This window comes from Bos indicus x Bos taurus, chromosome 3 (genome assembly GCF_003369695.1).
Source record: "Bos indicus x Bos taurus breed Angus x Brahman F1 hybrid chromosome 3, Bos_hybrid_MaternalHap_v2.0, whole genome shotgun sequence".
NCBI classification, from domain to species: Eukaryota; Metazoa; Chordata; class Mammalia; order Artiodactyla; family Bovidae; genus Bos; species Bos indicus x Bos taurus.
Genome location: NC_040078.1, coordinates 59,276,351 through 59,292,215, shown reverse-complemented (window position 1 = coordinate 59,292,215; position 15,865 = coordinate 59,276,351). Strand labels below are relative to the sequence as shown.

The window sequence follows — 15,865 nt, the reverse complement described above, 5'->3', positions numbered from 1 at the left end:
AAAAAACAGTACATTTAAAAAAATTAGTAGTAGTTCAATGAAGTGAAAATCACCCATGACCTTTCCTTACCAGCCCAAGTCAGTAGGCCTAAGAATGTTACATCAGGCTTTGAGGAAATCACTGCAAGCCATGGAGGTATGTTCTATAAGAACTGTGATCCCATAATGAAACCAAGAGGCAGAAAGAATGAGTCTCCTAACTTTCAGTGAACTCTCCAAGTGGAAGCGTAGGAAAGGAAAGAAAATGGTTTGTCCCAGATATGTCTATTAGCAGAGTTATAAGAAAATATTGTTCAATAAAATCCAAATAGATAATAGAGTTGTCAAGGTGACAATTGTTTAAAAGCTTTAAAAAGAGAGAAAACAATGTTTCTACAGACACAGGGTAACCTTGAAAAAAGATTTTTCTTCCTGAAAGTGTTTTGTTCAGCTGGAGGGAAAAGAAATAATAGGAAACATGAAAGCCAATGAAAGAAAAACATGAGCATGGAAGACCATCATTAATCTTCAATTCAAATTGTATAAAAGGCATTAATAGCAATTCTATTCAAAGATAAATGATGTACTGGGGGTATATTTGGGGTGAATAAGTGAGCTAATTGCACAATGATTCTGCATGGGGATGAATCTAGAAATACGGGTTGCCACTGCCACTGCCAAGTCGCTTCAGTTGTGTCTGACTCTGTGCAACCCCAGAGACGGCAGTCCACCAGGCTCCCCCGTCTCTGGGATTCTCCAGGCAAGAACACTGGAGTGGGTTGCCATTGCCTTCTCCAATGCATGAAAGTGAAAAGTGAAAGTGAAGTCACTCAGTCGTGTCCGACTCCTAGCGACCCCATGGACTGTAGCCCACCAGGCTCCTCCATCCATGGGATTTGCCAGGCAAGAGTACTGGAGTGGGTTGCCATTGCCTTCTCCGAGAAATACGGGTTAAATAGTCTTTAATTTAAAACTTGAATGTAACAACATTTTTTTTTGTAAGTAAAGAAGTTTATAACTAAAATGATAAGTTTAGCAAAGTATTTTGTGTATAGACCTGAGTTGTGTCTGACTCTTTGTGACCCCATGGACTGTAGCCTGCCAGGCTCCTATGTCCATGGAATTCTCCAGGCAAGGATACTGGAGTGGGTAGCTGTTCCTTTCTCCAGGGGATCTTCCCAACCCAGGGATTGAACCCAGGTCTCTCACATTGCAGATTCTTTACTGTCTGAGCCACCAGGGAAGGCCAACAGTTCCATATGTTTTGATAAAAATAAATTTAATTTATTTTGGGGAAAAATACCACCTTCCTTGCTTGACAAGGGTAACTTCCCACCACAGTGGAGTTCAGGTGTTAAAATGAGTGACCACTGCTGTAGTATAATGTCCACATGTCCTGGGTGTACAATCAACAAGGAGCATAAGTGACAAGGTGTCCAAATGACTGTTTCCAATTCTTCCCACTGACTTTACCAACAGTTTCTTCAGATCACTCTGAGAAGACCATAGGAAAACATAGGCCAAGAAATGTCCACTGCAAGAGGTTTTTTTGTTGACTTAAGTGTAATCTTTACATGGCTTAATAGTTCTCCAGCATTGAGTTTCTAGGTTGGTATTGCAACCAATTTCTGTCTTGTGCAGACCATGGATCAAGAAATGTCTTCTAACCCAAGAATCACTTTTAAGACAAACCCGTATTTGATGATAAACTCACATCTTCAAATACATGGCTTTAAATACCATTGTTTTACACACTCTGAAGTATGACATCATAATTTAAAACACCAAGACAGAATTTCACTGCTCTATGACACTAATGCCCAGGAGGTGACTGTGGTCTATTCTTCATCATTCAAGTTTATAAAAAGGAACTATGGAACTTCAGTTCTATTCAGCCAGCTGACAGTCAGTCCTCTTTCCCCATCCACAATCGGTATTTTTGGAAGTGCTGGTCCAAGCCATTTGGGGCCCCTCTACATTGTCATTCAATATGGAGACCTGAAACTTGATCATCATCAGCAGAAGGATTTTAGTTAATAAGTATCAAATGGTCATCACTTCTATTCCTGTAACAGAAAGGGGGAGAAGTAGAGAAAAGAGAGCAATAACTTAAAACTCTTTGAGATGGAACAGGAATACATGCTCTATCATGTAGGCATACATAAGTTACTGACATGCTGAGTGCAACATATAAGTGGAAGAAAACTTAAGGACAATTTACATTATTTGGGGTTTGACTAGATGCTTCTGGCAATTTTGAGGAGCTGTCCACCCTCCATCTCCATGGCTAGAACTGCATATTTTCCTCCTTCACTATGGTAGAGAAGGGGAAAGATTAACTGCATCTTCTCAAACCAGCACAGCCCTCCAGAGAACCAGACCAGAAGTATACCTCCCCATAGAACCAGAAGAGAGAAGCTACTTGTTCCACCCTGATGATACCACAGAGGGACCCAGAGGCTTAGGAAAGGTCATGGGACACATTCAGTAATTGGCAGGATCCAAAATGAAAACCCCAGTGTTCTGACCATCAGGCTAGAGGCTCTGTCAATTATTCAAGAGAGAATGAGTCTGTGGTGGTTTTGCTGCTTTGGTTAAAGAAGAGCAACCTGGCTGTGCTCTGCAGGAGGCAGAGCTGTGATACTTGGGTTGCGTGTCATGGGCACTGGAGAGGGGCTCAGATACCAACACTTGTGATGCCTTTATGGTTCTTCTCCAACATGTACTCTCCAGTCATAAAATGAGTCCTAGACTCATAGAATTAAGTCATCTTCCTAAATTTTATTTCAATCTTAAGATTCCAGCTGTTAAACACATCCAGGTATATTTAGTTTTCAATGATTTCAAAACCATCACTTGTTCCAAGGCCTCAGTACAACCCATTTCCCTCATTAGACCCTATGACCTTCACTGTTTCTGTGCAGGGTCCAGCCAGATCCCCCTCGATTCCAGGCTTTGATCCTATTATTCAGCTAAAACCGATCAAGCTGACTTCACCCATGGCCATCTTTGGTAACAGCCACTTCTGTTTCTATTTTTGCTCTCCTCCTTTTCCAAAACTCTCAACATCCTGTTCTTCACTTGGTTTCCTTTGGCTGACCCTCCTGTTCTGCTAATTCTCTCATTGCTCACTATGAGCAGACTCTTCTTCGCACCAGACACACCTTCTCCACAAGCCTTAGTTCACCTTGGGGAAAACTGCCTGCTGATGTTGCTCTGTTCTCACCAGCCAGACTCAATCTTATCAATCAGTCCTGCAGTTCACTCTTTAAATCTTTCACTTGTTTCATATGGCTGCATGAGGAATCATCTAACAACCCTCTGGGGCTTTTTTGGGTACAAACCAAGGTCCAAAAATCAAGCACCAAAAACCTATCCATTACTGTCCAGTGTTCACAACTATTTTACATTCTGAGATGACTTTTTTTAAATTTATGGTTAACTACAGATTAGAAAAGCAACTTTCTAATTAGAAAAGGTACCTTATGTAAGGTACCCCTTAGGAGGCAGCTGCCTATTAAGAAAATTAATTTCCCTTTATCCCTGCTTCCACGGCAACACTTTAATGCTCTGAGAGGATAAAATGTGATTGTAAAAACTTAACTCTTCTCAGAAGATCTCATTTCATATTTACTAGACATTATTTACAAGTGCTCCATCATACCATTTCAAATCCCAAGATGCAGTACGAATTGATTAACGAAAAATACATCCTGTGATTTTAAGTAGCAATTATGTTCTTCCTCTTCCTTCAGGACTCTGGTTTAGCGATGCTTCTCAAAAGACGCGAGTCGGGGATACTTCTAGCTAACAACCCCCATCCCTGACTTGCGATGAAAACAAACATGGGCACAGTTAAGATTTTCCTCATGTGTCCTCCATTCTGGTCCCCAACCCACTGTGTGGAGGTTTTGCCACTGAGGTCCGGACTATGTAAGTGCCCCGATGAATGGTGAGCAAAGAGCCATTGATCAATTGATTTGTGTTTGCAGCCAAGGACACACAGAGCCCCTCTCAAGCAGATTTTCTGCTCTGCTCAAGGAAGGTTACTTGAAACCTTCAAGTAACTGCATCTTGGGATTTGAAATGGTATGATGGAGCACTTCTAAATAATGTCTAGTAAATCGTGAAAAGGGGAAAACATCTTTGGCATTCCTGGAGCTACACCTATAAATGAAGGATTCTGATCTCTTCCTGTGGGCAGCCCACCCTCTTGCCTTCAGGGACATAATTCATGCCTTCTCATAACAGGCTTTAACATTCCCAAGAGACTCCAACCATGTCCTGTACCTTTGTACCTTGTTTTATAAGAAACAATAGATTTCTAAAGCCAAGTGCAGTGGGAGGAAAGAAAGGAGGGCTGCATTGTTTCCTCCAATCAGCTGATTTCTGAGTGCAGCGTTTGCCCTGGGAGGACTCTTTGTTAAGGCAACAGAGCATCTCATCCTGGGAGCATGGAGACCTGACTCGACACAATACTGACCTCCTCAGACAGCAGATGCTGGACAGGAAGGCTGGTGACTCTTCCTGACACTTCTCTTTGCTACTACACTCCTTCAGGAATTCCTGAAGATCCGTGGCAGGAAACCCATTCTGTTGGTATTTCTTTAAAAAGTACACAATGTGGTTACCTTATTTATATAGCATGAGAAATTGCTCCCTTTGTCAACGAACCAAACCCACCTCTGCTAAAATAAAACTCTCCCACGTTGCAAGCTTGGATCTAAGAACTGATATTAACAATAATAATCAATCTCTGGGTCCCTTGAAAGCCAAGCCAGGGCTACCATGGGAACAGAGAGCCATTCGGAGGAAAACTCCAGAAAGCAAGCCTTAGTGGGGGAAGGGTTGTTGTTGTTATGGTTTAGTTGCTAAGCCGTGCCTGACTCTTGTGACCCCATGGACTGTAGTCCACCAGGCTCCTCTGTCCATGGGGTTTCCCAGGCAAGAATACTGGAGTGGGTTGCCATTTCTTTCTCCAGGAGACCTTTCCGACCCAGGGATCTAAACCCCATCTCCTGCACTGGCAGGCGGATTCTTTACCACTGAGCCACCAAGGAAGCCTAGAGGCATGTTAATCAAAGGAGTGAAGGAAATAGCAGTCTAAAGCTTTCGTGTTCACTGCAAGCCCAAGAGAAACCTCCCCTTTCCCACACTGCCCATGTGGAGTTGGGCTGGGAAGTTTTATAGAAGCTGGTTGCTTAGGGAGGTAGAAGGCAGTAGGTTCCTCCAAGCAGACACAGAGACTCTGAGAGACCCCTCCCCTCGAGTTCAGTGAGATCATCCACCAGGTCTCCAAGGCTTGGCACCCTCATAGGGACACTGCCACATCCAAGGACAGCACCCACACTGCGCAGGCCTGGCTCCTCTCCCCATGACCAGCCCCCCTGCAGCCAACCACCCATTCCTACAGGAACATGTGTCCCCTTCTGCGCAAAATGCTCAGGAGTATTTCCAACGGACTGGCTTCTTCTGGGAAGCTTCTGAGAAGCTTCAAGAAGAGTACAACACCACAGGACATGGACATGGAATCCCTGGTTGCTCAGATGCTGGCCCCAAACAGGGTGCTGGCTCCAAGCACGACCACCTGCTGTGGAGACATCACCGCCCGAGTTTACAGGACTTCCTTCATGCTACAGATCAGTTAAATGGACCCAGTCTGAAAGGACACAGGGTCCACTGGGTAGCTTAGGAAGGTAGGAAGCTAAACAGCCACAAAAGCCTTAGATTTGTAACTTAAAGGAAACCTGCATCACACGAGTGGCTTCCAGTGTTTGAGGGGTGCCCACATCTGGACAGTTGTCAGGAAGATGGTCACCCCTTATCACCGAAACTTAGCACTCAAAGCCGAAGTTCCAGGACAGGCACGTACGCCTGTAAGCACTAAGATCCACAGCCCAACTACCTGATTTACCAAATTCAGCCCATCCTTACGGGCTTCCCCTGTGGCTCAGTGGTAAAGAATCTGCCTGCAATGCAGGAGACAGGGGTTCAATCCCTGGGTCGGGAAGATCCACTGAAGGAGGGTATGACAGCCCACTCCAGTATTCTTGCCTGGAGAATCCCATGGACAGAGGAGCCTGGCGGGTTATAGTCCATAGGGTCACTTAGAGTCAGACACAACTGAAGCGACTTAGCAGGCAGGCAGGCCCATCTTTACCCATTTCCTTTCTCTTTTCCACTATACCTCCAAACCAGTCCACCCCAATCTGGGCACCAAGGACAATGTCCTAAATGCATATTTAAAATGAACCCCCAGCATCTAAAAAGTTTCTTTTCTACAAAATCTCAAAAATCTAAGTAAAACTATAGTATTTTAAGTAAGTAAAAAACTATAGTATTTTCCTATGTTCCAATCTATACAGAATTTGCAATAGTTTTTGGTAGGAAATAATGATAACTGCTTACCTTAATGGTGTCATAAGAGTCTGTAATAATTGCAATGAAAAGGCTGAGAATCATGTATATGAAAAGGCTGATGAAGGAATATAAATACAGGCGACTGAACAGCCACACCAAGTGGCTCTTCTGCTGGATGTGAGCAAAGGTCGCATACATGTCATCACCGTTGACCAGAGAAAACAGACACTCAGCAACCGTGTTCAGATTTTCAAACTGTGGAGGAGGGAGACCAAAAGTAGTCTGAGATATGCTAGCCAATGAAGTAGAGAAGTATCTAGTTAGCTGGTTTTCTTGAAGACGTTGTTGCTGCCATTCTTATTACAATTAACATTCACTTTAGGGCACCTGGAATACCATGCATTGCAAATTGTTACTCAAAACTCTCCTCTACATTCACAAAGATAATTTCTTGGCACCTCTCTCAGTTTTTTTCCCTTTGCACTCTTTCTGTTGTTGTTGTTGTTCAGATGCTAAGTCATGTTTGACTCTTTGCAACGCCATGGACTGTGGCACCCATGCTTCCCTGTCCTCTGTCTCTCAGAGTTTGCTCAAACTCATGTCCATTGAGTCAATAATGCCATCCAACCATCTCATCCTCTGTCACCCCCTTCTCTTCCTGCCTTCAGTCTTTCCCAGCATCAGGGTCTTTTCCAATGACTTTTTATATATTTGTGATCATGTCACCTGACAATTTTGGATCAGATTTTTCTTTCTTTTCTACTTAACACAGTCTTGTATTATTCATACCCAGAGATGATTTGTTGGAAATGTCAACTGTAACTATTTCCCTTTCACTGGACATCCTAATCATGTTTGCTCTTGTAAAGAACAATGCAAATCACACTTCTCGGCACTGAGTTTTTTCCTATTATTAGGTCTCAGTATCAACTTTTTTTTTTTTTTTTTTTTGCCATGTGTGGTCTTCACTGTTGTACTGGCTTTTCTCTAGTTGCAGTGAGCAGGGGCTGCACTCTAGTTGCGATGTGCAGGCTTCTCGTTGAGGTGGCTCCTCTCATTGTGAAGTGGGAGCTCCTCCCATTGCGGAGCGGGGGCTCCTCTCTTGCGGAGCAGGGGCTCCTCCCATTGCGGAGCGGGGGCTCCCCCCATTGCGGAGCGGGGGCTCAGTAGTTGTGGTGCATGTGCTTAGTTGCTCTGCAGCAGGTGAGGTCTTCCCAGATGAGGGATCGAACCAGTGTCTCCTGCATGGGCAGGCAGATTCTTCATCACTGAGCCACCAGGGAAGCCCACGATTAACATTTTAAGGCTAAAATCTGCTAAACTGCTTTCTGAAAGAACTGCAGAGCACCAGCAAAGGTGGAAGGGCCAGAGACAGAGGCTCAAGAAAATTGGTTTCTTTGTAGCCTTTCCAACCATGGATTCAGATAATTTTCAAGCCTTAAAAGCCCAAGATTACCAGAGGTGGGAAAGTGCATTAGGATGAATGATCATGGTGTGTCTTCTGAGGGCTCCCCTGCTAACAGTGGACTGGCCACTGCCAAGAAACCTAACACCTGTGGCGGAGCTGGGTGGGCTGCCTAAGGAGTGGCCCTCAGAAGTCAGGCCTGAAAGCCAAGGTGCTCATCAGTGAGAGGAGGAAGATAAATTTGCTCAGTGAATATGGAGGGAACAGGTGCAGAGCCTAAGGAGTGGTTGGAGAGTGAGTATGTGCTGTGCTCACAGAGCCTTGTCTGGGCTTCTAAATATTTCAGACTAATCCCGCCTTCCCTGGAGAAGAGTGAAAACTTGGACAGAAGAGGGATAGGATCTGCTCTCTGTTTCCTTAGCATGTGAAGATCTCCTAGAATGAGAAGCTCAGGGGCCAGGGTGCCAGTTGGACAGAGTGCAGGGGCCCAGAACTGCAAGGAATCCAGAGGAAAGTGGGGAGAAAGTAAGCCCAGGAGGGTGGGGGAGGAACCTCGGATGGACTCTGTTCCAGACAAGGCCAGTTTAAGGGGCGGGTAGAGGCAGGGACAGGAGGTAATTAGCAAGAGGCTGACTGAACACCTGAAGACCTGGGGGCAGAGCTGGGCAGGGGCTGGTGTGGAATGCCCCAGGAGGCTCGCAGCCCCCACCCGGCTTATGTGCATGACCACCAGCTGCCATATCCACAGAAAGTAAACAGCAAGTGCTTAATGAATGAAGTCTCTGAGGTCAGAGAGTTAAACATTAGATGAGTGTGAAAAGTTTCTATGTGAAGAATGATAATGACTTAATAGGCAAAAGGCAATTAAAAGTTTTCAGAAATGCAGATACAACAGGTTGCTGTAAAGCTGAAACAGAACCTATTCTGTCCTTAGCGGGAGGAGGGGCCAGTACATCCATCAAGCCAGCGTGTGTGGCTGTGGGGACAAGTCCCTGTGAATGTCTCTGGGACATTTCCAGTTCGGAGCTGTGTTATCAATATGGATTCACATGCAACACAATAATAGCTCCCACCAGCTGAGCCCAGAAAATGGGCTTCCCTTCCAAATTTCTCTATCTCTGTCTGCCATTGCAGCCTCCTACCAGAAAAAGATTACTCCAAAATAATCAAGTGCTTAAAACTATGTGTTGTTTATATGTGAAATCTAAAATACAATACAAAAGAAACCTATCTGTGGAATAGAGACATAGAGACTGTTTTCTATGTCAGACAGACTCACTGACATAGAGAACAGATTTGTGGTTACTAAGAGGAGGGGGCTGGAGGAGGGCTGGAGTGGAAGGTTGGGGTTAGCAGGTGTAAGCAATTATATATAGAATGGATAAACAACAAAGTCTACTATATAGCACAGGGAACCTCGATAAACCACATGGAAAAGAATATTTAAAGAAAGAATCTATATATATGTATAACAGTCATGTTGCTGTACAGCAGAAATTAACTAACACTGTAAATCAACTATAATTCAATTAAAAAAAAAGCAGTGTGTTGAATGAACTTATTTTTCCTGCTCTGCTCTCTAATAAGGTTTGTCTGTTTGTATGGTGTTTCTCTAACCCACTCTTTCTACCCCCTCTCTGATGTCACACTTAAATATTTATTACAGAAAACTCCAGGGAAGTCTTTCTCACTCCAACCTCTTCGGCCTCCAGTCTAAGCTGCAGTAAAATCTAAACTTCAAAGAACATAGCCTTCAGATCGTTTCTCTTGCTTAACAATAATGCAAAGTCTGGAGGCAAAGTAAAAATCCAAACCAAGAACCCTGGAGTAAGTTCCTCATTTATGGGGCCTCATGCCATCCCTTGAATGGCAGTGTCAAGATCGTGTGTCTGCCTCCTCTCACAACACCTGGGTCACCTCTCTGGGATTTATTCTCTTCATCTGGTACATCCGTCATCGTCTCTGTCCAATGAAGCCAGTGTTGAAGGGCTATTTCAGTCTTACATCAAGACAGACTGCCCTGGCAGCTCTAATTTGTTCTCTATAACAGTAAGAACCACAGAAGAAACTACTGGTTTCTAATTGTTGTCTGCATACTTCTCTGTACCCCAACCAGCTAGCAAACTCCCAGTCCATGACAGATTCACGGGGTAAATTCTGTAACCAAGGGAGAGCATACAGACATACCCCAAATAAGAATCATGCCCATGGCTTTGCTACATCGGCAACAACTCTGAAGACCTGGACTAAAGTCACTCTCCACAGAGATCTGGAGGGAACATCCATTGGAGCAAATCACTTATTAATATGCAGATAATTTAATAATAAGACAGGCAGTTCCCAGAGTAACTAGTTTCCACCCCACCACTGGCCTTAAGACAATGTGGTTCAAGTTGGTTTCTATGAACATCGATTACAACTCTGATAGCACCATTAATAATCCATATTCCTTGGGACTTTCCTGGTGGCACAGTGGTTTAGAATCCACCTGCCAGTGCAGGGGACATGGGTTTGATCCCTGGTCCAGGAAGACTCCACATGCCAAGGAGCAACAAAGCTCGTGTGCGCAACTACTGAAGCCCATGTGCCCTGGAGCCCTCACAAGGCAGCAAGAGACACCACCACAGTGAGCAGCCTGAGCACTGCAACACAGAGCAGACCCCACTCGCTACAGCTAAAGAAAGTCCGCAAAAAGCAATGAAGGCCCAGTAGAACCAAAAATTAATTACTTAAAAAAATTTTTTAATCCATATTTCTCAGTTTCTCTTGGAAACTGGCCAATTCCTTTCTTTAGTGTCAAGAACGTCCAGCAGTCTGTGTTTCAAGTTCCAGAACTGCGAGTTGGTGGGCGCAGTGCAAATTCATCCCTTAGTTTCCTGTACAGTTACTTAGAATCAGTTTGGACATAATATGCATCTCAGCATTTTTTATCTCCCTCTTATATTTAGCGTTATTTATCTCCCTCTTCTCTGGGCACGTGAGATTTATTTTAACCCACCAAAAAGTTAAATAGAGACCTAATAAGGTAAGTAAATGGTACATACTCTACCATTTCATACCATAAGAAGTGGCTGTGAGCTAGTTTCAGTGGCCAAGATCCACAGTATAAGTTAGCTTTAAAAATACCTAATGTGAAGAACAGTATGGAGGGTCTTTAAAAAACTAGAGTTACCATTTGATACAGAAACCCACTCCTGGGCATATATCCAGAGAAAAGTCTAATTCAAAAAGATATATGCATTCCAATATTTGTAGCATTTACAACAGCCAAAACATGGAACATGGAAGCAACTCAAATGTCATCAACAGATGAATGGATAAAGAAGATAGATATATATATATATATATAATGGAATATTATTCAGCCATAAAAAGATGAAATAATGCCATTTCCAACAATATGGATGGACTTAGAGATTATCATACTAAGTAAGTCAGACAGAGACAGACAAATATCACATGATAGCTTATATGTGGATTCCACTTACATGTGGAAACTAAAATACAATATAAATGATCTTATTTACAAAACAGAAATAGACTCATAGACATAGAAAATAAACTTATGGTTACCAAAGGGAAAAGGGGAGGAGGATAAATTAGGAAATTGGAATTAACAGGTACACACTACTATATCGGAGAAGGCGATGGCATCCCACTCCAGTACTCCTGCCTGGAAAATCCCACGGATGGAGGAGCCTGGAAGGCTGTAGTCCATGGGGTCGCTGAGGTTCGGACACGACTGAGCAAAACAAGTAGGACCTACTATACAGCATAGGGAACTGTATTGAATATATTGTGATACCTATGATGGAAGAGAATCTGAAAAAGAATATATATGTGTGTGTGTATGTATAACCGAATCACTTTGCTGTATACTTGAAACACTGTAAATCAATTATGTTGTTTAGTTGCTAAGTTGTGTCCAACACTTTTATGACCCTGTGGACTGTAACTTGCCGGGCTCCTCTGTCCATGGGATTTCCCAGGCAAGAATACTGGAATGGGTTGCCATTCCTTCTCCAAATCAACCATACTTCAATTTTTAAAAAATAGAGATTAAAAAAATACCCAAGGTAAAGAGAAATAAGGTCCTAATGTGCCTCCAGGCTACAGATGCATTCCTAGGAAATTTCTTTGGTTCTCACAAGTTTGTAAGTCCCCAGAAAGCAGGTACTGCTATGTCTCTGTTTCTCGTCATTCAGCAAACTTGCTGAGCCCTTACCATGTTCTAGGTACCACACTTGACATGAGGAATGCAAAAAGCAATAATCCATGGTCCCTGTCCTCTAAGAATTTGGGCTAGAAGAATCTGACAGTGTTGGGGGCACAGTAGATGTTGAATAAATATCAAATGGATATCTCCTCAAAGAGTCTCCACAGGCTCCAGGCTACCACAGTGAAAATCCAAGCATTCATTCCACAAATGATCATTGTTCAATTGAGTGAAAAAGAACTTTCATGTGAATGAAAGCACAAATTGCAATGGCTTATGTCAGAGAGTGACATAAAAATTTGCTTCAAGAGTTGGTGCTAAGAGTCTCATGTAGCATTCATATAAAATGTTTTAACCAGCTAATAGTTGTTTTGAATAAGAGAGGTGCTTGGATAAAACCAGAGGCCTTGAAAGCAAGAAGGTATAACTCTGGTGCCACTGAAATTTTACCCATGGCATCAGCGAAGACCAGTGATTTTTCAATGCTTTGTCTTTTCATTTGAAAAATGGGGACAATAAATGCAAGACTGTGGTATATTCCTCAGAAAGTACTCTGGAAATGTCAAAGCCGCGTTACAATTATGTTCTTCCAGTCCTCATCTTAAATTATTAAACAGCAACAGGCTCCAGCCCACCATGCTCACACATTTTGAAAGGGCGTTGTGCCAATGTCCATTAGTGCTGGAGTAAACGTTGGCAGGACACTTGTATTTTTATTCTCTTTCAGTTGAGCCATTGAAATCTATGTCTAACAGGAAACCCAGAAGCTAAAATGTGGGATTCCTGCTGCCAGACAAGCATCAGGGTGAAATTCCGGTTTTTCTGATATCTTCTCTTTAGAGTTTTTTGTTTGTTTAAAGAGCGATTGAGCTTCTACACCCAAGCTAGCTGTGATTCTAGAAATTCTAGAAAACGCTCACTATGGTGCCGTCCAGCTTTCAGGCAATACTTGAAGGTCTTCTGATTCAACAGATAGTGACTGACTGGCAGAACCTGACATTTTTTGACCATTTGGATTGGTTTGGAGAGAGATGTGCAGGGGGAGTAAACAATTCTAACTTTAGACCCAAAGAAGAAGCAATATGGAGAAGAAAAAACTGAAGTCCAAAACCAAAGTGAAGGTTTTCTCTAACTATTGAGCAGTGCAGCCACTGAATTAACTCAACTCTGTGTTTTCCAAATAGATCAGCTTGGTTAGGAATGGGAGATAGAAGCCATAAACAGACCTGCTATACAACCCCAGAGATATAGTTCTTATCTCTCTACTCCTCCAGGGGAGAAGTGAGATTAACTAAGAGACATAAGTCAAGGGGTGAAACATCCAATATCGCAGCACCAGCTCCGGGTGACTATGGAACATCTGATGAATAGCCAGTCCAGGCTGACGTGTGCTGTCAGGACAAAATGCCCACCAGACCTCAAAGACTCGGTGCCTAAAAAAGGAATGTAAAATACCTCAATGTTTTATATTGAATACAGGCTGAAGTCATATTTGAAATATATTGGATTAAATAAAATGCATAATTAAAATCAATTTCATCCATTTCTCTGAAAAAAATTTTAATGTGGCTACTAGAAAAAATTTAAAAGTACAGACATGGCTCTCATTTGTAGCTCTCATATTTTTCTTGGATAGTGCTGATCCTCTGGACTCTTTGAAAGGACAGAACGGAAGAAATGAAAATACAGTTAAGACTCACAAAGCAAAGAACACCATTTTTCACAAGGTAACCTTGACACATATCGAAAGAAAGAAGACTAATGACTCGGCTTTCCTCTCATGGTCGATCCACTTTTGAGTCAGACTAAATACTCTTTTGTAATGATTTGTTCTAGGTAATGCCAAGAAAAGAAAAGAAGAAAAGCCTTCAGCTTATTGGTCAAATGATGTGTATTAAGGTAAAGGTGACCTGGGTGTGAATCCTATCTCAGCCATTCACTAACTATTCAACCCCAGAAATCTAACTTATTAAGATCCTTATTTTCTGTCTAAAGATAAGAATATTTCCCACAGTGTTAATGGGAGGGCTAACAGACCAAGGGAGGAAAAGAACATGGGCACCTTATCTATTTAGCACATAGCACTTGAGAATGGTAGCTAGTTTGGTAAAATTAAAACAACATTTCTGAGCATCTTCCAGAACAATGATGGGATAGGGAAGATGTGTGCCTGACTCTTTGCAACCCCATGGACTGTAACCTGCCAGGCTCCTCTGTCCATGGGGATTCTCCAGGCAAGAATCCTGGAGTGGGTTGCCATCATACCCTTCTCCAGGGGATCTTCCAGACCCAGGGGTCGACCCCATGTCTCTTAAGTCTCCTGCATTGGCAGGCGGGTTCTTTACCACTAGTGCCACCAGGGAAGGTAGAGAACCATTAATAGCCACGGGACCACTGGATAAAATTCACTGGCCGTGGAAGAGCAGCATTTATTCCACATGGTGCAACACTGCCCTCTTGTGACAAAAACGTGGTAAAGCATTCAGACCAGGAGGCAAGTAAGGAAGAAAAAAATTTTCCTGGGCACCAAGACAATAAATTCTCCAGATCAGAGAGATCATATCAAAGAACGGTTTTTACTGATGAGCCACCTTTAAATCAGTGGGCTAGAACTGGAAGAGCAGTAAGATGATCAAGATTTGCTAATAATCCAGAGATGGTCACTTTTAATTCTCTTTGGACAAATTAAGTGTAACGCTTGAAGAGGAGAAAGTCTGGGTAGATTCCAAGTTACTAGGATTTATTTTAGTAGGAAAATACCAAAAGTTTGCGTTCTATGGATTGCTCAATTTTTGTGAAGAGTTTATAAACCAGATTTGATCATGGTTTTGTTTTTTTTTTTAATGCAACTATCAAGGTCAAAACTTAAAGCTGAGCTGTATACCAGTGTCAATACAATCCTTTACATCTTTACTTTTCTCCTTGTAGGAAACCTAAGTCAAAATGACTACCCTGGGCTGTTGACAAAATTAAATGAAAGAGAAGAGAGAAATGCTTAGCATTGCCTCAAGTGTTAGCTGCTATTATTTATATTTTTGTTGTTTCTATTGTCCCAATTGCCAAAGGCCCATGGGGGGAAAAAAAACTATAAGATGCAATCATTGCTTTACTTTTTTGGTTTGAAAACAAAGCCTACCAAATTTCATTTCCTGCTCTATCTTTGAATCAAATTTATCATTTTAAAACAAGAACATCTGGAGAAGGAAATGGCAACCCACCGAGGTACTCTTGCCTGGGATATCCCATGGACAGAGGAGCCTGGTGGGCTACAGTCCATGGGGTCGCAAAGAGTTGACACAACTGAGCAAGTATCCAGTCATTTTTAAGGGGAGGAAACAGTCTCAGGAAAGTTGAGACGCTTGCCAAAGGCCCCAGAGCTTTTGATGGCAGAGCCAGAACTATGCAGGCTTCTTGATCCTGGCCTCTCTCACCAGATATGCGTATAGAAAACTAGAATCTAAAATATGCCTGAGAGCTTCCCTGGTGGCTCAGTGTTAAAGAATCCACCTGCCAATGCAAGATATGCGAGTTCCATCCCTGGTCCGGCAAGATCCCAGCGTGCACTGGAGAAGCTAAGCTCCTGGGCCACAGCTGCTGAGCCTGTGCTCTGGAGCCTGGGAGCTGCAACTCCTGAGCCCAGGTGCTGCAACAACTGAAGCCCGAGCATCCTAGACCCCGTGCTCGGCAACGAAAAGCCACCACAGTGAGAAGCCCACATGTTACAATCAGAGAGAAGCCCTGGCTCACTGCAACTACAGAAAAGCCCACACAGCATTGAAGACCCTGCACGGCCGTAAATAAATAAAATCATTTAAAAAGAAAAAACAAGAACATCTGAACATAACTTTGTTGTCCTTGAAATTATGATACTGACTGCAGCCCAGTAATAGTTAAGAATTCAGATA

The 15,865-nt window shown here is 42.9% G+C and overlaps 1 protein-coding gene across 4 annotated transcripts in view; it reads right to left on the bottom strand.

Moving 5' to 3' along the window:
* Positions 1 to 1,237: 1,237 nt before the first annotated feature.
* MCOLN2 (mucolipin 2) overlaps positions 1,238 to 15,865 on the bottom strand; it is a 65,153-nt gene continuing 50,525 nt past the window's right edge. For all 4 annotated transcript variants that reach the window (XM_027536691.1, XM_027536689.1, XM_027536692.1 and 1 more), the window contains exons 12-14: positions 6,388 to 6,594; positions 4,463 to 4,584; positions 1,238 to 2,045 (exon numbers count right to left, since the gene is read on the bottom strand). In XM_027536691.1, the coding sequence (XP_027392492.1) occupies positions 2,009 to 2,045; positions 4,463 to 4,584; positions 6,388 to 6,594 (366 nt within the window). In that variant the 3' untranslated portion in view covers positions 1,238 to 2,008. The remainder of the gene's footprint in view (positions 2,046 to 4,462; positions 4,585 to 6,387; positions 6,595 to 15,865) is intronic.